Consider the following 27,270-nt stretch of genomic DNA (forward strand, 5'->3'; position numbering starts at 1 on the left):
GCTGGACTGTACCAATGTAAGAGGCTGGGGGGAGGAGAGTTGGCAACACTAGTCCACAGAATACCAGTTTAAGCCTTCTCTTCATCCCCGCATCGATCTCGTTCCCCTCCAACTTCCCTTCATTCTTTACCTTCAGGACTAAGCACCCTCTCGCCCTCCTCCGCACAATTCCCCCCTTCCTCACGCAGTGGTTCACTCCAGCCTAGAATCCCCACTCACCACGGCCGGGGTGGGGTAGGTTTCTTGCCCTCTCTTTCCCTCACTGTACGTGCAGCGTCGGGACGCTCTGCTGCGTGCTGCCGCCACACGCAGCCAGCTGACGCTTCACCCCCGGAAGTGATGCAGGGGCGGGAGGGGGTCGAAGCTGAGTCTGGCTGGGAGCTGCCGAGGGTGAGTGAATTGGACCCTATCTCTTCCCGTCCGTCTTAGGGAGGCTTTGCCTGTGCTGGGCTGTGGGGGCCGGGAGGGGTAGGTGGGCTGTATGGGGTCGGGGGAAGGAGATAATAGGGCTGGAAAGAAGCATCATCCCCTGGAATCATCCCTAAGTGCCCCAGCTCAGGAACTAGGCTCTCCAGCCCCCTGCGTGGGGGAGGGTCTGCCCATTGCCCTGCCCCCCAACGGGGGGAGGCTGTGCGGTCTCTGCCCCCCGAGTGGGAGAGCGGGGGGAAGTTGTGGGATCTCTGTTCCTCTTACAGGGTTGTGTGGGGGTGTGTGTATCCGCATCTCTTAACGATGGACCGCGGTGGGGGTGGGGGGGGGGTTGTGTACATCCCTTTGCCATCTGCATGGGGGCGGTTTCTAGGGTCGAGTATCCTAAAGCTCCTGCAACAATAACTAACGCCCGCGCTCTGATAACAAATAGTTCCTCTGCCTATCTTCTTCTCCCCACCACGTACCCCTCTTAGAGGTATAGGGTACAGCGGTTTCAGGGTTAGACCTTAAACAGAAACAGATTCTTCCTCTGGAGCTATTGGAAGTTATCAGGACCGGGGTGATAGAGAAAACCCCACGGTATTAATGTATGTGAAGTAAAGGGTGGGAGGATTTAGTTTTGTTACATACTTAGGAAATGTGGTGCTGTAATCTAGCGTTCCAGTCCGGTGTGCTTTTTTTCACCTCTTTTCTTTATATGATCTTCCTACTTGAAGGCCATTTAAGCAGCTTAAGAGAAGTATAGTTCCCTGGCCCCAAGGGATTAGTGATTAACTCATAGTATCTGTTGAAGTGATGATCATATTTTGTTTGTGGTGCTATGTACAATGATGCTAAAATGTCTTTCTGTAAATTATCAACATCGTTACTGAAATACAACCACCTTTAGGGTGAAGGGTGGCCACCAGCTGGCTCATAAACACACTCCACAAAGGTATTCTTTTACAAATATTTAGCAATAATCTAATGCTAAATGATGTGTGTGTGTATATATATATATATATATATACACGTTCATAGTATGTTTCAGAAAGTATGTGTGGGTGAAGTTGTTCTTGTTTCCAAAATTGTTTCCATTATTTGAAAATGCTGACCTTGCCCAGCCAGGTTTTTAGTATACATCATGTGTGTATTTATATTGAGCATGAAAGCTGCAAATGTTCCCTAATCACGCCTAATGCTTAGGTTATATAGACACTGTTATAAGTAAGATGGGAGTAACTTGTGTAAACAATGTTGAAACAAACATTAATTGGAAAGACTATTTCTTTCGTACTACGATTATCAAAAGGAATATTTGGATTTCTTTATGCAGCATAGCTAAAATGATTGATGCTATGTTTTATAAAAATGCATGGATACCTTTGATTTCTGTGGCAAGATGCCTGTTTTTCAGAACATTCTTCTAAATTAATTATTCCATCTTTAGGCTGTGGTATGGATTGTAACAACATTTTTTTTTGTTTGTTTGTTTTTTAACCTCACAATTGCCATTGAGTACCACATTCCAATACTAGACATTTGGCTCTTAAGGAAGAACTTCAGGTTAAGCCAGTACTATATTTTCTGAAGGCTCCTAATACCCTTGTGATCAGCCTTTCAACTTCAGGATTGTTCCATTGTAAACTAATTATTCTGCCTCTAAATTTGGGGAAGTAGTTGACTAGAATGGTTAGAAGATATCTTTTTCTAAATACAAATTTCTAGTATCTAGTTTGGAATCTCCATGTTAAACATTTAATACATGGTTAGTAGTTGTTAATATTTGACTTGGGCTAACAGTGGAAAGAAGTAATGTTGAACATTTGTGCTTCTTGAGTGTGCCTCTAATAAAGGCTTTGTTGGGTCTCTGGTCACTCACTTTCCAGGTACTTATCAGGAGCAGAAGAATGGTCTCTTGGCTAAAACATGGGGCTGGTAGTCATGATATCTGTTCTTGGCTCTGTTTTCTTATTTTAAAAAAAATTACCTCACAAGTGTACTGTAAGGCTTAATTAATAGTCTGTGAAGAGCTTTTATAGCTCCCTCAGATGAAAGGCAACATGCAGTATGCAACTAAGTATCAGTATTATCACGGGTGGAAAGGAGCTGCAGCGGTAGAGTTCTTGATTTGTGTTGACAAACTAGATCTAAGTCCAGTGCAACTTAGAAGTGTTAGAAACTTGTTGGAAAGTTGAGGTTATACAGTAATTTTTTTATTCTAATTATTTCATAATAACTAATGTTGAGCTCAGCATTCATATCTTTGTTTAAAGATTGCTGAGATACTAAGGGTGTACTTGTAGCAGTAATACTCTTTGACAGCTCAACTTGATGTTCTTGTGATTCCTTTAGTCTTGAGGCTGATAACCTGTATGATCTCTAATTTGCCACTAGATCCCAGAAATGGGGTTGGTGGCCTTCAGAATGCAGTGTTTTGCTTTAGCTCTTAGTTAAGTGTTGTCTTGTTACTGATAAACTTGGCTGATTTGTTCAGTCTCTGATTGTAGCAGTAGTTTTTATAATAGCACTTTGGTGCTATGAGCTTAAGCACTTAACATGAAGGAGGGCAACAATATCAATAACAGGACAAGAGGGTGATTTGGGCAACAAAATCTAGGGCAGTTACTTCTGTAAGTCTGGAAAAAAAGATTACTTAGAGGTGGAGCACTGTCCAAAGGATAGAGGCTGCCAGGCTATCTGACTGGCTTCAAATTCAAAGGACCACGTACTGACCTCTCTTCTGTATATGTCAATGAGGGTAATGAAGAGAACTCTGCCTTCTTCTTCCTCGTAGCCCTATGTAGGAGAGAGATAGATAGAATTCTGTACCTTGTGCTCCATGAGTATGTGTATGGAGGGGGAAGAGGGAGGATAGATGGGGAAAGTAATATTCTGAGCTATCATTTTAAAAAGAATCTTAGCCTCTATAGCTGTGACTATAACACTCTGAAAGTGAATCCAGTGTAAACTGGCCCAGTGCTGTCTGCTGGACTCTGCAAACAATGTCACTGCCTCTGTTGCCCCACGCTCCAGCAGTCTTGGTGGTTTTTGCTGCTGTTGGTGTGGGAGGTATTGGTTAGTGTCACTACTATTATTGATATCCCTGTGGGTAGTGGTGAAACTGACACACTTTCATTCTGCTGTGTTTGTAAAAGGTACAAACAGCACAAACAATTGAGGTGTTCCATTAGGCATTTAGGTACTGTAGTAATGAGTATTCTAGAAGTATTTTAAGTACATTTTTGTTGGCTGGGATGGAAGGACACCAAAAGTGGAGGCTGGGAATTGTTAGAGTAATAGAGATTCTTCACTCCCAACACTAAGGCTGAAGAAAGATCTTTCCTATCCTGGATCCTGAGGGGATGAAGGAATAAACTTGAGACATATTAGAGGCTTACTAGCCAGTGGATACAAAGGAGCCCTGTAGCAACCCTGCTAGGAATCCCAAATCCTGCCTTCTTCCATGCAGGTGGGTTTCACATTAAGGGGTTGCCTCTTATCTTTCGGTCTCCTTCATCTTTATTTTCTCCTTACTGGCAGGCTTTGTCCTCTGGCTTTTGGGTGTCTAGCAGTTTTTTCAAACACTATCTTAAATGGTTTTAATGTTTTGTGGATTATCTGCACTGGTGACATGGATTAATTGTATACTTGACTGTAGGTTATTCTGCAGTAATGACATAGTAACTCAACTTGAAACAATGGTAATTGCATAGTAACTTACGTTAGCATGTGTTGTCTTCTGGTAAAGAGCCAACTGCAATTTACCCTCTTTAAACAGATCCTAGTAAACTGAAGCTCTCTTGAAGAGTGTACAAATGCTAGGCAGCCTTCTATACAACTGAGTTATCTTGGCAGACAACAGACTTCTTATCTTGTCTAGAAGTCTCATAAGAGTCAAATACTTAAAGTGCTGGAATGTTAAGTAGTTACAAATTAAGGTCAGAAAACCCAAGAGTCCTAACTATAATCCTTTATAGCTGACATCTACTGTAACTTCATGCTGCCATGGCATAGCATCTTGGGAACTGCTTAGCAGTGGCAACTCTTGTTGTTCTGAGAGCCCGAGGGATGATGATAGTTGGAAAACCAAATATGAATTTGCAGCTCTGATGCCATGGCAAATATACCCAGTATGTGGTGTTTATGCCTACGTAAAGGGATCACCTGTAGAACAGGTGAGGTAGTTGTATAGCCTTATGTACCTCTCGCTTGACATTCTGTGTGAGGTTCTGAACTTCACAGTTCAAACATGATAGAAAAATTACAAAGCAGGGCAATAAAGGTGATCCAGGAATTGGAGGCTAAGACCTGAAGAGTCTGAGGGAGCTATGCTTCTGTAGAATGGAGAACCCAACATACTCATGTTGTCTATAAATGCCTTCAAGCTAGATATATGAATGGGAATTATTTAGAGACTCTTTTAATTATTTGTGTAAGCGATGGGAGAAGAACTGATATCTTGAAGGAAAATAATAGGGTAGGTATTAGAAAAGTGTTCTTTAATGGGAGCATTTGGGTAGTGGAAGAATGATGTTTGAGGCACTATTGCTCAGATATAGTCAAGACTGTTTGTTGGTCATTTTAGGAATACTGAGCAAAATGTAGGAGGTCAGACTAGATTAAAGCATGAGCTATGATTAGGGCCCTACCAAATTCACAGCCATGAAAAACGCATCACGGACCGTGAAATCTGGTCTTCCCCCCATGAAATCTGTGTGCTTTTACCCTCTACTATACAGATTTCACGGGGGAACCAGCGTTTCTCAAATTGGGGGTCCTGACCCAAAAGGGGGTCACAGTATTGCCACCCTTACTTCCGTGCTGCCTTCAGAGCTGGGTGGTCGGAAAGTGGCGGCTGTTGGCCGAGTGCCCAGCTCTGAAGGCAGCGCTTTGCCTGTAGCAGCACCATACCATGCCACCCTTACTTCTGCACTGCTGCCTTCCGAGCTGGGGGGTCCTAGAGTGACGGCTGCTGACTGAGGGCCCAGCTCTGCAGGCAGGAGCGCAGAAGTAAGGGTGGCAATATCATACCATGCCATCCTTACTTCTGTGCTGCTGCTGGGGCAGCTCTGTCTTCAGAGCTGGGCTCCCAGCCAGCAGCTGCTGCTTGCCAGCTGCCCAGCTCTGAAGGCAGCGCCGCTGCCAGCAGCAGCGCAGAAGTAAGGGTAGCAGTACCGCACCCCCCCCCTCCAATAACCTTGTGACCCCCCTCACAACTCCTTTTTGGGTCAGCACCCCTACAATTACAACACTATGAAATTTCAGATTTAAATAGGTGAAATCATGAAATTTACTATTTTTAAAATCCTATGACGTGAAATTGACCAAAGTGGACCCTAAATTTGGTAGGGCCCTAGCTATGATACTTTACCAACATTTCACAGAATAGTTCTAAATGCCACCATCACTTCTGTAATATGTACTTAAGAGCAGGCAAACCTTTAATAACCAGTCGTGCTACTATTGAACTTCTGTCAGTTTTTTTCCATTATAACCAAAAAGTTAAGCTGAAAAAGTGAGCAAATTGATATCTAAGGCTGTCATGCTGCTGTTAATGTGTCATTGGGCATAAATATTAAACAGATCTCAACAGGAGTGTGTGATGCACAGATTCTGTTTTTTTATTTGTACACAAAAGTGGATGAGCAGCAATTTTTACTCTGGATTTCCTAGCTTTTACAATCCAATTTCTTGTTACTTTCATGTATCTAAGCCTCAGTCTGACCCTTTGTTAGCCTTGTGGGGATGGGAAAAGGCCAATCTCTTCAGACAAACGTTAGAGATTACTAAAAAAAAAATCAAGTGTGTGTTTGTCTTCTAGAGATGGGTTCAAGCAAACAAGTTTGAATCCAAATCTCCTATAGTTTGTGGGTATTTGTATATGGGGCAGTGGTACTATTCCCAAGCTAAATATTAAATGTTTGCATTACAGAATTTTCAACATAGGAGGGCCTCTCAGTACTCTTGTTCGGTATATGGACACTAATGTAATAGATGCTTTAGAAATGCTGAAGATAAAGTGCATAAAGTATCCAAGCTTCATGCATCTGAAATGGTATGTTATGCCTTTTGCGCATTAATAAAGAGTGTAGCTATTATGGTTGGTACATTTTAATTTTTCAAAAGTGAGCAATCATCTAATGAATTCAAAGGTGAAGTGAAAGCTGCCATTTATTTATTTATTTATTTATTTATTTATTTATTTATTTATTTAAGTGCCAAGCTATTATCAAAATGCGTGTCGGCTCAAGCTATTAAAAAACACACAAAAACCAACCAACCAACCAAAACCTTCTAAAGGAGAACCAAAAGGCTTTGTTATTGGTTATAACCTGAGTTCAGGCACTCAAAGGTTCTATATTTCTGGTGTAGCTATTGATGGTGATATTGCTAACTTCTAAACAGAGTCATAAGTTGCATTCCTTATGCTGCTAACAGTAATAAAGAAAGCAAAACTTGGAAATCAGGCCTTTGCAGGTAATTTAATATTAGTTTCTCCTTTACTTACCAAAAAAGAACTAGATAAATTCATGGAGGATAGGTCCATCAATGGCTATTAGCCAGGATGGGCAGGGAGGGTATCCCTAGCCTATGATTGCCAGAAGCTGGGAATGGGTGACGGGGGATGGATCACTTGATGATTACCTGTTCTGTTCATCCCCTCTGGGGCACCTGGCATTGGCCACTGAAGGAAGACAGGATACTGGGCTAGATGGACCTTTGGTCTGACCCAGTATGGCCATTCTTAGGTTCTGTTTTAAAAAGAAATAAACTGTATAGAAGTCAAAATATAGTCTGTTAAATTTTTATTCTTAATCACTTCCATTTACCTTAAGATTTTATTTAAAACAATCCCGTATACATAATTTAAATACTGCCCCCATGCCAGTAAAGGAATTTCCTTGGGAGTTGACTGTGCTCAGAACAAATAATTCCTGTGTGGTGCTAACATGTAAATTTAAATATAATAATGAAAATATTAAGGTGGACAGCAAAGTTTTTGTAAAATTTCTATGAGCATCTGAATTCTAAAACCTGACTTCATTAGGTATTTTGGCCTCTTCCTCTTTTTAGAATTTTACAACTTGTCCAACAATTTGCCAAAGTTACTACCCTACAGGTTGGGGCTTTCCCACTCATGCCAAGATGTCCCACCATGCACTGAACCTGTGTCATAACACCATTAATCAGCTGAAGCAGGGAATCTGCTTTTGGGGAGAAAAGTCCAATTTTATACATTATTCGGCAGTTGTTTGCTTTCATATTCTTATTTTCTACATACAGAATAAATTAAGTATATTTACATTGACAGATCTACCAAAACTAGATTTAATTTTCTTAAAAAAATGGAAGCAGTCTCACAGCTTCCAAGAATTCTTAAGGAAAGTAAGACAGGTTAAGTCCCACAAACATGTTTAATTCACATGGCAGTCTAAAAAATTTGTCTTACAAGTAAATTTGCTTATTGCTGGGAAGGAGGGAGTTGTTGTCTCCTACTCAAGCTGATTTGACGATAGTCTGGGCAGAGTTTTCTACAGATTCTATTTTGTCCTGGGCAAATCGATAATGTTCAAAGAGATAAGTGCTTGCAGGCCAACTACTTCCAAACCCGTCGGCTGGAAGTTGAAGCAGGACAAATTCAGACTGGAAGTAGGCGTAAATTTTTTTAAAGTGAAGGTAATTAACTGTTTGAACAATTTTCCAAAATTTGTGGATCTTCCATCACTGGAGACTTTTAAATTACAATTACGTTTTTCTGAAATCTCCTGTAGGAATTTTTTGGGGGAAGTTCCCTGGCCTTTGTTATACAGGAGGTCAGACTAGATGATCAGAGGGGTACCTTCTGGCCTTAGAATCTAGGACTCTGCACATCAGTATCTTACCTTACATTTGTCATTTACCCTGCAGCCTTACTACCTTTAGCTTGTGCAATATGATGGCATCACAGCTTAGCATAGTTAAACTACTTGCTAATTTTGCTAGTGGCTATGCTGGTGTGCTACTTTGGTTATTCAAATTCTGTATTAGAAACCTCAAGTAACAGTGAAGTTATGCTAAAGCCGATAATGAACTCTGGAAACAACATGCTTGGTGATTAGTATTTTAGCATTTAAAAAATCAGTAGGCTTACGGCTTGACTTTTCAGAGTGGCTAAGGATCCAGAGTTGCCAGTGAAGTCAATAAGGAATTATGAAAATTAGACGTTTAATCTTTAAATAGCTGGAGATGACTAGTGCTATCAGTAAAAACATCTTTGCTTCTGAAGCAAAGAGGAACAAATCTGAGTATCATGCAGTGAAAGAAATATTCATGTATGTGTTAAAATGTTGTCATTGTAAAGTAGCTAGAGGATAGGAACTGGACTGGGAGGCAGGAGAGTTGGGTTGTGGTTCACGCTCTGCCACTAACTGACTCCGTACATTTGAGTGGTCACTTCATCTGGCTGTGGCTTGGTTCTGCTCCACCCACTGTCCATCTACTTTGGTTGTATAAACTCTTCAAAGCAAAGTCTGTTTCACACTATGTGATTGTACTGAGCCTAGCTCGGGCTTAGATGGGGAAACTGTAGTATACATAATAAGAAAAGCTAGTGTGCTAAGCAGGCTTCTCGGTTTGCATGATGGGCTTCTTAGGATTGTAGCTTGTATGGAGAAGACCAAAGAAATCATCAGCTCACCACCTACAAGTACCGGATATAGCCCATGATATTGTACCTGTGTCTAAAGGATTTATAAACTTTTTAAAAATTATGTTCAATAGAAAATGAAGAGGAACAAACTCTGTGGTTACTTTGTGGTTCAGGTCATAAAAGATAGAGGTTTGGAAGAGGGAAAACATCCAAGAAACAATGCAAGAGTAGTGCGACGGGCTGTCTTTGCTGAAAAAGCAAAGGGATCCAAAAGCAACTTCAAGCAATGGGTCTTCTAAAGAACAAAACTAGTTGTGAGTACCTGTGACGGGATCCCTGGGATGGAGCCTGGGACTGTGGGACCGCTGTGCCCCATGGGCTGTCTCTCACAATGCCTTGCTAGTGGCCAGCAGCAAACCCCTCCAGGTGCTGTTATCACTCAGCACGACTGCGTGTGGAGACCCCGCACCCAGCTATATTGCATGAGTGCTCCCAGAGCCACTCATGAATCTCGCAGAGAAAGGCACCAGAGCCCAAATTCCCCCAGCTTCCAGCCTTACCGGCTTGCACTGCTCAAGACGACGAGCAATGCAGATTTATTAATTGGTTCACCACTTCATCGGTGGAAAGTGGGCATATACCAGCCTTTACAAAACCTGAGCAGATTTACCACACATTTTAGACAAACTCACTGGTAAAGATAAACAGTAAAACAAATCTACTGACTACAAAAGGTAGATTTTAAGTGATATCAAGGGCATGGCTACACTTGCAGATGTAGAGCACTTTGAGTTAAACCAGCCTTCGGAGAGTGCAGTAGGGAAAGCGCTGCAGTCTGTCCACACTGACAGCTTCAAGCGCACTGGCGTGGCCACATTTGCAGCACTTGCAGCGGCATTGGGAGCGGTGCATTATGGGCAGCTATCCTAGCATGCAAGTGGTTGCAATGTGCTTTCCAAATGGTGGGGTGGGGTGGGGTGTGACAGGGAGTGTGTTGTGTGTATGTAGGGGGGAGAGAGAGTGGGTTTTTGGGGGACTGAGAGCATGTCAGCATGCTGTCTTGTAAGTTCAGACAGCAGCAGACCCCCGTCACCCCCCTGCGCCTCTCTCCCACACACAGCATTCCACACTAATGGCTTGCTTTGTCTCGGAGCAGATAAGCAGCCGGTTGTCAGAAACGGAGCTTTCAAAGGGCATTTCCGCATTCCTACAGCTGATTCCAAATAATGACAAGAGTGGCCACTTGACTTAAAGGGATTATGGGACCTTTCCGGAGGCTGGTCAGAGCGCAGTAATGTAACACCTCGTTCACACTGGTGCTGCGGTGCTCCAGCGCTCCAGCGAGGGCACAGCAAATGTTATTCCACTCGCCGAGGTGGAGTACCAGCAGCGCTGTAGCTGCGGACTCAGAGCACTCTACGTGCCTTGCCAGTGTGGGCGGGTAGTGAGCTAGTGCGCCCGGGGCTCCTTTATTGTGCTGTAACTCGCAAGTGTAGCCAAGCCCTAAGTGATAGGCAAAAAACTCTCTACCCTATTAGACTGGGCAACAACTAGACTAAGCAGTTTTTCTGACACCACTGGATATTGCAGTTCATAGTACACAGATTTCATTCTTGAAATCTGGGCCAGTCCCCTCAGTTGGAGTCTTCAGAGTGTCCTTGTTACTTGCAGCGTAGGTGGGTGAAGGAGAAAGGCCCAGCATGTGGCCACTGTGTTCTGTTTTATATCCTCAGTCCCATATGCTTGGGGAGCACAAGTCCAGGCATGTCTGGGGGGCATTGCTGAGTCTCCAGGCAAGGTCGAGCAATTCCCCTGGTGTGGTCTCATGCAGATGAGTCATTGAATTGTAGCTCTCATGCTGGACAATGGTTGTTGAGGGGTTGTTTGACACCCTGCCCGGGCGGGCGTTGGTTACTTTCCTTGCTGTTGCCTCTGGGGAGATAATATCTGGCTGATTCCCCAACTTACAGCATGTTTTAGTGACAGCCATACAACGCAATTCTCATAACTTCCTATGCATTAATGATATACATATATGGATAGAGAAATGACTTTCAGCAGATCCTAATCTTTCCCCTGTTACCTTATAAGGCATGCTTTATATGTAATATCATAATTATAAACAGATGAGAAATATGGGGGTGGGGGTACAGGGTGTTCCCCCAGGGTATAGAATGTCTCCGTGCTTTTACTCCAATCTTTTAGATATGTCTTCCCCTATCATCTTTCACTTTGTTCTTCAGTCTATTTTCTTCAGCTAGCCTTGTTCTAAAATTAACACAGCATGATGGGCTGAAACACCTACTTGTAATTTTTTTAGACTGTATTTATTGCAATTTGGAAACGTTTGACATTTTATACTGTTGCTCTTTCCCTTTCATAGTATGCATTTGGATAAAGAACATAGCACAACAGGTGTCTTCTGTGCGGAGTGCATGGAAGGAAAGAACTTTCTTTAATGGTACATTCCTAGACTACGTCTTTTGCTAACACAATGTCTAGACATGATCATTTAACAAATTCTTAACTACTTCCCAGCTATTATGGGACTTGCTGCAGGGTAGCTTTGGATGTTGGAAGACGGTCGCAGGTCATGCTACGACGAAGCGTCTGAAATTCTGATTCTTGGCACAGCTAATTGGCCCCAAACCATGAGCTGCAGTCATAGTGAGTTTCTGGACCTGCTGTAAACTGGCTTCTAGAAATATAGGGTGACATTTCAAAGGTGGGGGTTTTGTCCTCTGATTCTACACTTCCTTTCCCTGTCTAGCTCAACTTTAAACTGACTTTTCTTACTTAAATTGAGGATTCCCTTGAGAGAGAGCTTCACCTCGGGGGAGCCGAACAGTTTGTAGGCTTCAGAATCTAACTCGCCTGCTGATTGAGCAATGTGTTCATCAGCTCTTCCATCACTTGATTACGCTATAATTTCGCCCACGAGCAGCAGCAGCCAAAAGTGTACTCAGTCACTTCCATACAGAGCTGGCTGCAAAGACAAACTAGGGAGGTTTGTGTGATCCTAATCACTTTTCTGTTTTAATAGGCCTCATGCACAGGGTGTGTGTATGTGTGTGTTGATCCCGCACCCCAAAATAAAATATTTCTGTTTGCAGAAGTTTGTGCAAACTTTTTCCAGTTTTGATTCATCTGGGTTCACATCCCCTGGGTTTGGACCCAAAACTCAAAGCAAAATTCATCTGACACTAGAATTTTGCTTCATTTTGTTTGTCTTGAATTTGTGCAAAACCAGAACTTCAGTGGTTTCACTCATGTTCATAACATTTCTCTGGTTCACTGAAAGATTCTTGAACCTCAGCATTCCTGATTAGAGCTCCTCAATTACCACAAAACCTGGAAAACCTTTCCTGTTTCTAGGCTTCCGTGTGAAATATTTCACATATATCTACTTCTGCCGTGGACGGGACTAAGGCCAGTTGTACACAACACATTTTTTTAGGCCTAAGCTACATCCGGCAGGGATGTGAGATGTGTGATCCCCGACCATTATAGCTTGGCTAGCAAAAGCCCCTAATGTAGATGCATTATACTGCCAGTTTAGCTTATTTCACTTGGTGGAAGGAAAGAGGAGGACTGGGGCTGGATAAGCTATGCTGACAAAAGTGCACTTTTGCAAGTATAAGCTTTGTCCACAGTAGGAGTGCTTTGCTGGTATATCTGTACTGGCAAAGCCTTCCAAGTGGAAACGTGGCCCAAGTCCATTTCTATCCACCTCTATCTGTTTGTATATAAAGCCTGCTGAAGAGGGCAAAAAGAGTATGATCATACTACTATTGTTTTCCTCACAAAGATAACTGTTTCCTCCTCAACTGCAGAAGCTCTTGCACCTGGAAGGAAAGTGACTAGAACACTAGTTATTCTGCTTCTTCAGCCTTTCCATATTAAAACGATGCCTTTCTTGCAGAGATCAAGAGTTCCAAAGCACCAAAATGGGGATGTATAGGAAGCCAGAAGGAGATGCCAAAAAGTCTTAAAACCACTGCATGATATCCAGCAGAAGGGGAGGAAAAGTGAGGGAAGATATGGTGCTCTTGATGGCTTTTTGCATAATCTTTTTTTTCCCACAGAGTATTAAACAACTAAAAAGTTAAGGGCCACCTTCTAAATTGCTTTGGTGTAAAATTTCTGTTGACACCAGTGAGGAAGACGCTATGAACTGACAATAGCACATGGCCACCATAACTTTGTAGCCTTGACCCAGGGACCTAATTAAAGTGTACTTTGGCTCTCACCACAAAAACTCTGATCTTCTGGAGGACCTTTTAAAATATATACTTGAGTAGATACGACTTCCCTAACTGCTAGCTCAAGCTAATTCTTTATTTTAAATCCCACACGTTAGCGTTGTGAGGTGTGGTAAGTCTAACCTTACAAGTTTAGCAAGCCAGTGGTAAGAACTTCTGTTAAAATACCAGCTTTGGGTAGTTCTGAAACCAACTATCCCTTGCTGTTTGGAGCTATTTAGAGATTGATACAAGCATCAGGGTACTTACTATACAGTCTGAACAGAGCAATGTGCAACATAACTGAATTAAAAATAACTAGGGAAAGGTTGGAGCTCACTGTTTTAACAGATGTTAAAATTGCTGGCATCTGGCCTTCAGCAGCATTTCACACTTTCCAGCTCTAGTCCAGATAAAACCCAGGTAGGGTATGTCTAGAAGTCCATGAGACACAATAAACGTGGAACCTTACAATGCTCTTTTTGGGGGCGGTCCCTTTTCAGAGTAGAGCTACACTCAAAATGGTATTTATTTGGTTCTCCTAGGGTAAGGGTGGGCAAACTTTTTGGCCCGGGGGTCACATCTGGGTATGGCCATTGTATGGTGGGCCATGAATGCTCACGAACTTGGGGGTTGGGGTATGGGAGGGGGTGCGGGCTCTGGGGTGGGGCTGGGGATAATGGGTTGGGAGTGCAGGAGGGTGCTCCAGGCTGGGACCAAGGGGTTTGGAGGGCAGGAGGGGGATCAGGGCTGGGGCAAGGGGTTGGGGTGCAGGAGTGGGGCAGGGGTGCAGGCTCCAGGCGGCGCTTACCTCAAGCAGCTCCCAGAAGCAGCAGCATGTTCCCCCTCCACAGCCAGGTAGCTCGGCTTGCTGCCCTGTCCGCAGGCGCCACCCCTACAGCTCCCATTGGCCATGGTTCCTGGCCAATGGGAACTGCAGGGGCGGTGCTTAGGCTGCACACACTGCCCCTACCCCGATCGGCTGCCCCTATGCACAGGAGCTGGAGGGGAGACATGCCGCTGCTTTGGGGAGCCACGCTGAGCCACAGCACGCATGGAGCAGGGCAAGCCCCAGACCCCGCTTCCCAGTGGGAGCTCGAGGGCCAGATTAAAGTGTCCAAAGGGCCAGATGCAGCCCCCCGGCTGTAGTTTGCCCACCCCGTCCTAGGGACTGGATGTCCCCTTACTCACTGCTAATTGCTGGTTAGTGCATATACTAGAGTATGCACTCTAACTTGTCTTGAATGCAAGAAATGAAGCACCTTGCTAACAGTCATAAAAGCGCAGTCTACCGAAATGGCTGTAAGCTGAAACTTCCATTGAGATAAAATAGTGTTGCTGTTTCCGATACCTTATTTATATTCTAGGTACAAATAACAATGTAGCAGCCTGATGCTAATTGTCTCTGAAACCGAGCTAGTGCTGGCTAATATCGCTCTAATCACTTACTAATGGAAAGGCTGCATAGTTTGTAGAAATGTTACTATTACAACACATAGATTTCAGTTGTGTAAAAATATATATATATATTGCAAATTCCTCAGGTGTTCTCATGTATAGTGGTAGTTGGTTGTATTTTTAAAGGTGCATTTTACACTTATTGCAGTCTGCTTTTAAAGTGTAAAGATTTCTGAGTAGTCCTCTTGTTTTACAGCATTCCATGTGGAGACCTGGAAGTCTGCAGGAAACTTAAAAAAAAAAGAAATGATCCCCCGTGGATTTGAGATTATGTAAGTATTAAACTTTTTGTGATGCTTAATAGACATTTGAGAAGGTAAAACTGCTATTAGAGCAGCCTGACCATTCCCTTCTGAGTAAAATAACTAGAGTCGACCTCTGTAAAGTTTCCAAGGTGGAAACCTTGGATGGGTAGGAAGAAAAGTGAAAGAGCCTGAAGAGGTCGCAGGGTAATACCCTCTTAGATGTATCCTAAGACATTCTACGCATTCCAGAGCATCTGCACAGAGCTGGAACATCCATGGTACTCCCAACAGCCTCTCCTCGGCCTCCAGCCTCTGCTCCTCTGGATACTATGTTGTCATGCCATACAGCCAGGATTCTGTAGGAGTCTGGATTAATTTCTGTTGGAAACTTTCTAGGGATTTGCTGGGAGATGCTGAGATAGTGAGGATATCCTGCAGAACTTCAGCCATGCTGTCGCCATGGAGTATGCTCCCTGGGTTACGATGGAAGGGGATATACCAATTAGCATGGCTGAACTTCCATTTGCAGTGGGAATCCCTAAACTTTTCATTTCTTTCATGCAATGAAGGGAGATCTGTTTTGGGTTTCCCCTGACACCTACTGCCATTTTGTCCTATTATTCTCCTTTGAATTTTGTAAGTTCTAGTTTAAATTAAATTAAAAAAATTCTGGTGCTGTTTATTGCTCCTGACTTCATTATTCTTCAGGTGTTAACGGATTCTTGTCTCACTCTTGGTTCCATTATATTAGTGGTTGCAGTTAAACTTACTGAGCAGTAAGGCATTGTCTAACTTAACCCTCCAACCCCCAACAAAACCCTCAAACCCGCTTGCTTTTTTCCATTCTTATGGAATATTCCTATTTCTTTGACTTCAAAAATAATTGCTATGGTGGAGTCAGTTCATCAGTATTATTCCCTTCAATTACTTTCTTACCTACTTTTTAAAATTAATGTCTGTATTAATAAGATCTTCCTAATGGTTTCTACCTCTTTAATTTTATTTCATGTGTAATATGGAAGTCTGCAAATCTTATTCTTAGTGGTGGGCTTTTACTTATTGGTAGTGACTACTAGCTGCTGGGTTCTCAGTTGCTTCCTTCTGGTTGGAAAAAATAGTTTCACAATGGTGCTCTGGATTCTCCACTTTCTGGTTCATGAGCCTGTCTTTCTTATAACATAGACATCTCTAGATGATTCATGCTTAGCTGTCAATTATTGCTCAACAGCTGTCTGAGTAGTCAAAATCCTTCAGGAATACAGTATCCTGTGGCTTTGATTTCCTCAGATTTTGGTCCAAATTTTATTCTCTAGTAGGAGTCTATAACGAATGGTATCTGCAGCTTTTTCCTCTAGTTTTTATCATTATTCACTTGTCCTGATGTTTTGATCAAATTGCAACTCACATTTATAAATACGTTTAGTGTATATTTTTTTACTCTGTCCATATGGCTTATGGCAATTACATGGCCTTCTAATGCAAAGATCTTAATATTTGGATACATCTGAACTTAACCATTCATATTAACATTCTAAGTGAGAATCCTCTCCTTGAGTTTCAGTTATGCTTGCTTGGTCATACTAGATGATCTAAATCACTTCGAGATCATGTTACTTATTTCCTATACTCATTTTATAATCAGAAGCAATTTTCTTCTGATCCCCCACTAAACTCTGAACTCTCACCATAGCTCCTGATGCTGCAATTGGATCTCTTCTCCCCCGTCTCTCCCAATAAGAAATATAATTCCCCATATGCACAATTGTTTCTTTTCTCCATCCCATTCTGTTGCATCTTCCACTTTTGAAACACGAGTGGAATGGGAAGCAAAAAAGACTAGCAAGCAACTGGAGTGGATCCAGCAGTGTGAGAACAGCATTCCCACACTGAAACAACACTGGAAAACAACCAGAAAGTTGCAGAACAAGTTATGTGGAGAAATTGAGAGTGGAGGTAGCTGGACACTTTTTTTTTTTAAAGCTGGTTTTGCTATTTTTGGAGCAAGAGTACTTCAAAAGAATTGGAATGTTGCCTCAAGTTTCCTGTACTACAAGAGAAGTGAGGAATTACAACAGTGGTACTTTAAATCTCTTCTGATGTCTGCTTGTAATAGGTAGGATTACGTTTTGGAACAGCTACTCAGTAGAGGGAAGGGAGATGTTCCACTTCTGGACAAATAGCTGACACTGTCTGGGCTCTGCTGGTGTGGGTGTTGTGCTGTGATTAGGAAAGCACTGCTAACAGACAGCAAGTCTCATAAGAAGACAGATGGTTTGGAATATAGGAAAATCCTTTCTGAAGGGGAGAGGTGCGTGGGCAGACGCTTATTTGAAACTTGGTTAATTTGCACAATATAGGCTAACCTAAAACTAATTTCTGAAACTACCATGAAGATAAGATCTTCCCACCTACAGGGTCTGTTGATAACACTGATGGACGGAGACCTTCATGCTATGTAATATATTCACTGTCATTAGGAAAAGTAGTAATGAGATCAACAGTGTCATATTGTAAAAAGTGACTTAAAAATGACTTAAACCAGACTTAAAAATATCAGCAGTCTTTTTCTGTGGTGAAACCAATCATTACTTAAGAAGCGTGAGAACAAAAATCACATAGGTAGAGAACATGTACAGCTTGATTATGTAAATCACAATCATGCAATGTGAACTTTCTTCTCTTGTTTCTAGATATACAGGAACATAAGAATTGCCATATTGGATCAGATCAGTGACCCATGTAGTGATCCATCCAGTATCCTGTGTCTGGCTTGGGCCAGTACCTGCACTAAATCCTGCACTAGTAGGCAGTTATGGATATCCTGCCCAGAGGGAAATTTTTCCTAACCCCCAACAGCTAGAGGTTGTCTTACATCCATATGCATGATGGTTTATACCAGAGGTGGGCAAACTGCGGCCCGCGGGCCTATCTTGCCCAGCCCTTGAGCTCCCAGCCGGGGAGCCTAATCCCCGGCCCCTCCCCTGTTATGCCCCCTCCCCCGCAGCCTCAGCTTGCCGTGCCGCCAGCGCTCTGGGCAGCGGGGCTGCGAGCTCTTGCCGGGCAGTGTGACTGTGAGAGTCGCTGTCCTGCCCTGGTGCTCTAGACTGCGTGGCGGCGTGGCTGGCTCCAGCCAGGCTACGCAGCTGCTGGTCCTGGTGCTCTGAGCGGCATGGTAAGGGGGGGGGGGGTTGGATAAGGAGCAGGGGGTTCTGGGGGGCAGTTGGGACAGGACGCAGGGGGCGGTTGGATAGTTGTGGGAGTCCTGGGGAGCCTGTCAGGGTGCAGGGGTGTGGATAGGGGTCGGGGCAGTCAGGGAGCAGGGTGGGTTGGATGACTCAGGGGTTCTGAGGGGGGCCGTCAGGGGGTGGGAAGTGGGAGCGGGCGGATGGGGGCAGGGGCCAGGCTGTTTGGGGAGGCACAGCTTTCCCTACCCGGCCCTCCATACAGTTTTGCAACCCCGATGTGGCCCTCAGGCCAAAAAGTTTGCCCACCCCTGGTTTATACCCTGCCAGAAGCCTACCTTTCTAAAAAAAAATATTTGCTATAACACTGGATTTTCATTTTACTCAGTTTCTCTTGCATGCTTAGAAACAAAAACTTAATCTGTGGAGCTACATTATTCAGTTACCTAAGTATGGCATATTACTTCTGGAAGGTGATGGAGCTATTAGCCATCCATTCACAAGCAAACTGGGATTCAGACTCAGATCAATTTAAGCAAATCTGGGAGAGAGTTAGTATCCTGGAATTTGCATTCAGTACAGCAGTGTTCTATTCACAATTGATTGACTTTCAGTAGAGTGAAATTACTATGATGCAGACTGCTGGGGAAAGTGGCAAAGTGGACCTGCAGGCAAATGGGAGCAATGGCACCAGACAGATTGTATATTTAATTATCAAAGAGCTATAACAGTAATGTCAAGTAGCATTTGGCTTTTTAAACAAGCAGCCCTTTATAGTATTTTGGGGAAAAATAAACACAATTAAGTGAAGCCTTAAAAAAATGAACTTGTGTAGACAGCACTGTTAAATCAGAGCTGGTCTTGACAAACGTTAAATGGATACTTACCTCCATATACAAATGGTATGTCAAACGATGCAGATTACCTAAAAGATGTTAAGGATTTGGAATGTTGGAAACCACAGGATGCCTGCTCCTTCTCATGTCCAGTATCTAAGAAGTCTCTTCCATCTCTAGATTCTAGCAAACTGAATGGGATAATGAAGGGAAAAATTTTTTGTTTTTTTCAGAGGGGGAGAAACAGAGCCATAATGGCTGAGTTGCAGTATATCGTGTGAACTGTGAAACTAACCGCCTTCCCTACCACCATCGGAACAAATGGTCAAAGCAAGATAAATATATATGAGTTTATTGCATGTGGGATGAGAGTAAATTGTTGTTGCTTAGCCCCAGCAGCACAGGCTTCGGTACTGGCTGTGCAAGCCTGCCTGATACGCTGGGTACGTATTTGGGTGGCAAGCAAACACTGCAGTTTGTGCGTCACTGCTATTGGTACCTGTGATAGCTAGACTAAAGCTAGCTCCAGTATAACTAATGTGCTGCAGCCACACCTCTGATTGCAGTGTAAACATACCCTTCGTTTCTGAAGCAATCATTTGCCCTTAGTACCACTTGTGGTAGTGGTAACTGGCAATTGCCTTACAATTACAGGTCCAAGTCCTGAAGCACTTACAACCTGAACAGACAAGGAGCAGGAAGGAATAACACATTCTTCTCTATTTGCCTTTTTTGTATTTTACATTGGTTACTTACTCTTCCTTTTTTCATCTCTCACTGGTTCTGGGTTGTGGAAGTAAAGTAACAGGGAAGCTGTAATGAAAAGGCACTAAAAGTCCAGTTTCTCATTGGAGGCTGTTGCTGAATTGGCAGAGGCAAGATACAAGCCAATAGTTGTGACTGGAGGAGGAGAAATAAGAAGATATACAATTCTGTACTTTGAGTTACTCTGATTTTCTAAAATGTTTAAGCCCTAAAACTGCTGCCCTTTGGCATGATAGTTGTCAAAGGATTTCTTTTAGTTTTAATCTGAATCTTTTTGCATTGGTAAAATAAGCTCTGTAAAAAAGTTGTAACTTTCATAATTTGATTAGAATGAAGTGGCTACAAAAGAAATTATGGTGTTTGGTTTAAATTTATAAACTGAAATTGGGAGTATTAACTCCTTAGTATGTATGTGAAACTTTCTTGGAAAATCCCCCGCAGTCCCTCACACTCCTTCTCTCCCAAGGGACTGGGATAGGTACTTGAAACCATGAATAGCTTCTCTATTAAATACATATTATTATCTTCCAGGAAAGATGCATCTCCCGTTTTAACCACCTTCCCCCTCTGTAAACATGCATACATGCAAACATACATGGAAACAAAAAACTAGATTTTGAATGTTGGTCAGAAACTGACCAAAGCCAACAAAAAGCCAAAGTTAATGCTGGGGCTTCCGACAGAACATAGTGTCCTTGGCTGATGTTGCTTTGTTTCACAGTCTTGTATTCTGTATGTTAAGTGTGTCATGGTTTTTAAATGATTTCCTCTAAAATATTTCTCGGTTGGAGTAGTCTGTCTTGATGAATTCTGCACATGAATCAACCTCTTTGTAACCTATGTTACAGTAAGAATTTTAGGAATTTCCTTTATTAGGACGCGTTAGTGTACTGCAGCTGCTGAGTGAGCTGCATTGATTTCTAGGTAAAGCAACAGACCTTAGTTGAAATTGCCTGTATTTATGGCATACACTAGCTTTCTGTACATTATTTCTCTTCAGTAAGCAAAGCTTAAACTCCTGAAATTTAGTCTCTTGTTTATTCTTCTGTGAATGTTACTTAACTACTTAATATGGTCTCTGTGGGAAAACAGTGATTTGATTTTTAAACCTTATTTCCAGGTTAGTCGACTCCCCCTGATGGCATGTTGAAGTTCATTGAACAGCAGCTGAGAGGGCGTCGGATCAGAAGGGGACTGCTCTAAAAGCTGGGCTTGCAACAACATGGGCCAGTGTGTCACTAAGTGCAAGAATCCTTCTTCCACCCTTGGCAGCAAAAATGGAGATAGAGAATCTAGCAGCAAGTCTCATGGCAAAAGAAGTGCAGTTCACAAAGAAGAACATACCTCAGTATGTGTGAAATCCTCTGGTGACATACTTGTCAATGGGACAAAGAAAACGGATACTGCTTTAGACTCTAGTCAACCTTCAACTTTTGCTGGGGATGCAAAGAAAGAGCCTGTTTCCGGCACAGAAGAATCTTCAGCCCAAAGGATTGGGGAATTGTTTAGGAGATACAAGGACGAACGGGAGGATGCCATACTGGAAGAAGGCATGGAACGTTTTTGCAATGACCTCTGTGTTGACCCCACTGAATTTAAAGTGCTAGTCTTGGCTTGGAAATTCCAGGCAGCTACCATGTGCAAATTTACAAGGTTAGTTCCTACAGCACTTGTAAATAGAATATATTTGAACATATAAAATATCTTCTATACGCTGGTGAGAAGCCCTGTTAACTTTGAATGCTCATTCCTTTTAAATATGTAATTTGATTGAACTTAAGCAAACAAAAAATTAGTTATGAAAGGAAATGCCATTCATTTTCTGCAACACGTCAGCCTTCTGTGCTTGAAGGCACACTTCAGAAATTATACTGCCTATGGTGAAAAGTGCATTAGAAATCTCCGAACTTCAGTATAACGCTGACATATCACAATCAGTCTTATCCTCTTGAGTACCAACTTGATAGTAATGTTAGATACTGCTGAAACTGATCTCTACTTTAATGCAGATAAGAGAAATGTAATGTAAAGTTAGCTACTAACATCTGTGTAATCCACTGCACTTACTTGCTATTACCGTTCCGATAAAACAGCATGCTAAGTAAATTAATCTCCTGTACAAGGTTCCCAGACTGCCAGTGTTGTACGTGGCATTTGTGCATTCTAGGAGCTAGAGACCAAACCATTTTTCCTTGTTTTTACATTTTTATATAGTGTCTTTCATGCTGGTCAGCAGCAGTGCTTTTAAACACTATATATTTACAGCACCACTGAAATGTAGCTTTCTCTGAGGTGGAGGGTGGCAACCAGTTGCCTTTTAGCACATTTCACAGTATTGGGGAGAAGGGAAACTTCCTTCAAGGATACTGGGGCAAACTCCTGCTTATACTCCTGAGGGAATTCTGCACCCAAAAAAAAATTCTGTGCACAATATTTTAAAATTCTGCAAATGTTATTTGTCAATAAAATGTGGAGGCTGGTTGCACAGAGGTGGGAGATCACCCTGCAGTCTCCTCCCCCACCTCCAGACACAGACTTGGCAGTGAGGTTGCATGTGAACCTGACACAGTGCAAGGGCTGGGCTTGTCCCAGAAACACCCTGGGGCCCTGCCCCTCTGCACCAGGTGTGGGCAGGCAGGCTCAGCTCAGCAGGATCCAAGTGTGGAGGGGCTTAGTGTGTGGGGGGGGGGCCAGGTGTGGTGTGAGAGGGTTCTGTGTGGGGCAGTGTGGGGGGGATCTGGATGCACAGGAGCTCATGGGGTGGGAGAGACTTTGCAGGAGGGTCCAGGTGAAAGTGGTTGGGGGTCAGACAGGGAGTCTGGGTGCTGGGAGAATGGGGTGTGGTGGGGTGGGGGTCCAGGTGCAGCTGGTTGGGGCTTGGTGGGGTGGGGATCCAGGTGTGGGGGGCTCAGTGAGGTGGTCAAGATGCATAGGGGAGGGTTCGAGTGCGGGTGGCTCTGTGGGTGGTGGTCTTAGTGCAGGAGTGGGGGTACAGATGTAGGAGGGAGGGGCTCAGCAGGGGTCCATAGGTAGGGGCTTGGTGGGATGGGAGTTTGCGGGGGTTCTGGATGCAGGATTGGGGGAGTTCAGCAGGGGGGTCTGGGTGAGGAGGAGTCCGGATGCATGGGGTTGGGCTGAGGGGTGACCTCTCCCGCCACGGCCAAGGAGCGATGGGGGCAGGAAGTGGGGCAGGGTGTGGAGCCGGGGAAGGTTTCTGGGGGTGGGTCTGACCCTGCCCCAGGGCCCTGGCCACTCTGTACAGGGGAAGTTCACTCCTCCCCCCAACCCTCAGCCCAGCAGGGAGCAACAGGTGAGCCTGGTGCAGGGTAGGAGCCACAAGCTGGAAGCTTGTCAGGGGCAGTTTGGGTGCAGGGGGTGGGGGGATTCTGGGAGTGAGGGGGTGAGGCTCAGTGTGGGGGTCTGGGTATGAGGGGTCTGGATGCATGGGGGTTGGGCAGATGTGGGTTGGGTCTGACCGGCGCAGGCTAAGGCATCCCCAGCTCCCTCCACCCTGTGATTTACCTCTGCGCCCGCTGCTCTGTGTGCCCGAAACCACACACTGGTGCTGCTGGGGAGGGGCACAAGACCGTTCTTGCGGCTTCCATTTGCTTCCCCATCAAAAAAGTCATTTTTTTGTGGGGAAGCAAAGAAATCTGCGGATGACATGAATTCTGTGCCCACGCAGTGGTGCAGAATTTCCCCACAAGTATACTTAAAAACCCAACCAAAATCCTGAGGTTTTTCAATGCCCAGTCAGAGAAGACAGATCCTCTCTTCCGAATATTTAGATATGTAGTCGCTTTAATGAAATAGTGGTCATAATTTCAAAAGATTTAAGTAAAACTGTTTGCATAGCACACTAATGGGTAGCCTCACATTAGATGCTGGAGGTTGGGCTTTCCAGTACTACACTACCAACAAATAATCCCAGGATTATTGCACTTTGTCCTAGGAAGTTCCAGTGCCCAGTAACTTTGCTGTGTCTGTGCAGTTCCCTCATGACTACTAGCCATGGCCGCTGGGAAGTAAAGGAGTTGGTATATCAAGTCTTATGCATGGCACTGCGCAACTGACTATTAGGCTGGCTCCATTCAGCACCAATATAATGCTCTTCCTCCTGCAGACTCCCTGAGTGATATCCTTTCACCAGTAGAATAGCTACCATATGTAGCAGTAGGTTTCAGGCAGTCTGGCTTGCATTGGGTGGATTGTTTCTCAAAGTACAACTTCTAGTTTTTTCTCTAAACAGAGAAATCCAAGATCTCATTGCTGTCTTCCCCCTGCCCACAAAGAAAAGTCCACGATCTGCTCATTCTCGTATGAAACCTAACCATAGGAACTGGATGGGTCATGGACCTAGTAGTAGAACAGATCCTTCGACCTGTAGATTGTCAGGTTAAAAATGGCCCTAGATTGTAGGAACTAAAGACCATTTGTATATAACTGTTCAGTAGCCTATGTAAATTGAGCTGGTGATCTCTGTTCAGTGCCTGGTGAGCAGGTGCCTGATCATTGACTCTCACAACCAGAACTCTCGTTTCGCAGTCTTGGCAGAGGGACCGGAGACTGAAGGATCACTGCATTTGAAGTTGCTCCTTGACAGTGGTGTCTGCAAAGCATTATTTAGGCCAGGCACCCAGGGTGGCTTGCATTGATGTTGCCTGTACTATGCTTTGGTGGAAAAAACGGACTGAACCTTCGCACCTGCCAATCTGGCATTTCTCCAGTGTTAAATTCCCGTAGAGGTAAAGATCAGAGGAAGGTGAAGCATTGCCCGTTCAGGCAGTAATGAAGGCCACACAGAATAATCCCTTTCAAATGTTCATGGCACCCCAGTGGTGTAATTTACCAGTGCTGCAAACTAGGATTCAAAAGTAATTACAAACTTTTAAAATGCAAATTTCATCCTGAACAGGCTGCTTAGCAGCTCTCACTGCTGACATGTAAATACTTCAGATGAAAGGTGAGTGTGTGCTGAATTTGGCAGTACCTAGCCTTACTAGTCTTATCAAAGGAGGTACATTTTTGGCTTTAACTAGCTATACTCAGATAGGGTTTTATAGTCTGTGTCTGAAGGTACTAACAGATGGTTTTTCTTTTGCTAATAGGAAGGAGTTCTTTGAGGGCTGCAAAGCAATAAATGCGGACAGCATTGATGGCATTTGTTCTAGGTTCCCCAGCCTCTTAAATGAAGCCAAACAAGAAGATAAATTCAAGGATCTGTATCGTTTCACCTTTCAATTTGGCCTGGACTCTGAAGAAGGACAGAGGTCTTTACATCGGGAAATAGCCATTGCCCTTTGGAAGTTAGTCTTCACCCAAAATAACCCCCCTATATTGGACCAGTGGTTAAACTTCCTAATTGAGAACCCCTCAGGAATCAAGGGAATCTCCCGGGACACATGGAACATGTTTCTAAATTTTACTCAGGTGATTGGACCAGACCTTAGCAACTACAGTGAAGATGAGGCCTGGCCTAGTCTCTTTGATACCTTTGTGGAATGGGAAATGGAACGAAGGAAAAAAGAAGAGGAAACCAAATGTATTACATGTTCAGACACAGAGGGTCCGTGTATAGAAGAACAGACTTAACAGCATTTAAGCAGCAGTGACAGAAATAACCTGTTGCCCTTCATTAAATGTAAACTCTGGACCTTTCTGGAAATTACTGAGGCTCCAGATTTTTCTACTTTACACCTTTCTCTGCCTTGTATTTGAAAGGGCTCTAAAATGCTGTATCATGGTTTAGGCACTTTCTTAATTTTGGTTATACCTTGCCCTGAAATATTTGACCCTGGCTACAAGTTAAAAACAGTTGTCTTTTTTTAAAAAAGATTTCAGATTAGTATACATCTGACATTTCTTGCACAATGTAGATCTTTTTGTTAGGTTTAAATTAACATTGCTAAATTATACAGTGCCAGATTCAAGTTTTGTATACTACATCTATCAGGGCAGGTCTGTACTGTGTGTAGTGCTGTTTACACTGTTTAAATTTTAGGTTATATTAATTTTAAGGTTTTATACCAGTATGAATAGCAGTGTTAACTGCTAGCTACAAATGCATTAATTCCCAGATAAGGCTCTAAAAACAACGTAAGTGACTGCTTTTTGTAATATGGCTAAAACCCATTTTAAGCTAACTGTCAGAAAACATGAGTTCAGGTCATTCTATTTTTGGAGTATTGAACTAAATGTTGGATTTTATTTATGAAAACATACTGTACCTGTCAGTCAACTGAATTGTAGTTAACACTTTGTATCTAAATTACTTAAGCATCACATGCAAAAGAGCAGTGCTACCTCAGTTTTACTGGAAGGAGACTTCCTTTCTGCTGAAGAAGTCATTCATATTTTTATGGTTATGTGAAAATACTTTGGAGCCAAAGGTTCTGCTTCTTATGGCTGGTAAACATTAACAGAAGCGCAAAAGCTGCTTTCAAGGAAAACTGTGGTATGTTAAATCTGCTTTAATTTACACTTGATCTGTATCTTAAGTATGATCAACTTACTTGTCTGGCAAGTGCAGTATATCTGTGTAGGGATGATCTCTTGTATTCATGTTGACAAACCAATTTTTTAACCTATACTTAATTGTTAAAGCATAGTTACACCCCTCCAAATTTTCTGGGGCAACAACAACATTGGCACTCAATGAAAAAGTGAGTTCTTTAACGTGTTCTTAATGACAACACTGTAGACAATTCATTTTTAGTCTGATTTAATAATGTTTAAATAGGACTCAATTTTATTGTTTTAAATTACCTGTACTGGGATTATTTGCCTGTTGTGACCTAAAAAGGGAGTTTTATTAACACTGGTTGACATTTTTTGGTTATTGATGCTACCTTTTTTAATTTTAATATATCAGCTTTTTTATACTTCTTGGTAAAAGGGATAACTGCTGAGGCTTTCTATTAAGCAAAGCATTGGCTCCATATATTTTGATACATTTCTATTTTACAACTTTATTTTCAGAGTTGTAATTCAGGATCATAAAATGGCTTAAATTAAAAAAAAAAAAAAAAAAAAAAAAAAGGAACTGCTGAGCAATTAGTTCATATTGTCCAATGGTTTTTGTGCTGTAGGGCTCTTTAAAGCAAATTGTAAATTGCTACCATGCATCCCAGTGCCCAGGAAGAGCCCCTGCGGACTCTCACAATGGTCACTGCATGCTAGCAAATCCAGTGGCAAGATCTGTTTTGAGATCCTGCATCATTAACAGTGCTTGTGTAATTAAACTAAAGTACATATCTGTTTAAGAAGATATGCTCAAATTACATCTTCTCACCATGATGAGAGGTCAATGTTCTATTTCTTTAGCAAGTGCTGAGTGCATTAGGGATGTGTAAAAATTATGGAAAACTAATGTTGCTCCCATTTCAAGTATAACAGAGGTTGTCAACTTGCAGGAGAAACACAAAATTTAGGACTTGGTTCCTGGTAATTAAATATATGCTGAAGCTTTGTGTACGTTTTGTCTGTATACTGCCAAAATCG

At 42.9% G+C, this 27,270-nt stretch overlaps 1 protein-coding gene across 3 annotated transcripts; it reads left to right on the forward strand.

Moving 5' to 3' along the window:
* The first annotated feature begins 326 nt into the window (after window positions 1–326).
* Window positions 327–26,808, forward strand: DCUN1D3 (defective in cullin neddylation 1 domain containing 3). 3 transcript variants are annotated; one of them, XM_074965325.1, is made up of 5 exons: window positions 327–390; window positions 14,939–15,014; window positions 19,239–19,448; window positions 20,891–21,423; window positions 24,879–26,808. In XM_074965325.1, the coding sequence occupies exons 4-5, from the start codon at window positions 20,993–20,995 to the stop codon at window positions 25,360–25,362; spliced, it is 915 nt and encodes a 304-aa protein (XP_074821426.1). In that variant the 5' UTR covers window positions 327–390; window positions 14,939–15,014; window positions 19,239–19,448; window positions 20,891–20,992; the 3' UTR covers window positions 25,363–26,808. The 3 variants fall into 3 exon arrangements, with proteins under 3 accessions (XP_074821426.1, XP_074821423.1, XP_074821424.1); XM_074965322.1 differs by lacking the exon at window positions 19,239–19,448; XM_074965323.1 differs by lacking the exons at window positions 327–390; window positions 19,239–19,448 and adding an exon at window positions 6,353–6,469.
* The last annotated feature ends 462 nt before the right edge of the window (window positions 26,809–27,270 follow it).

This window comes from Natator depressus, chromosome 10 (assembly GCF_965152275.1).
Source record: "Natator depressus isolate rNatDep1 chromosome 10, rNatDep2.hap1, whole genome shotgun sequence".
NCBI lineage: Eukaryota > Metazoa > Chordata > Testudines > Cheloniidae > Natator > Natator depressus.

Coding starts and splice junctions, on each gene's coding strand:
- DCUN1D3 (XM_074965325.1), top strand. CDS start 20,993: ATGGGCCAGTGTGTCACTAAGTGCAAGAATCCTTCTTCCACCCTTGGC. Junction 21,424..24,878: donor ACCATGTGCAAATTTACAAG/GTTAGTTCCTAC, acceptor TTTTGCTAATAG/GAAGGAGTTCTTTGAGGGCT.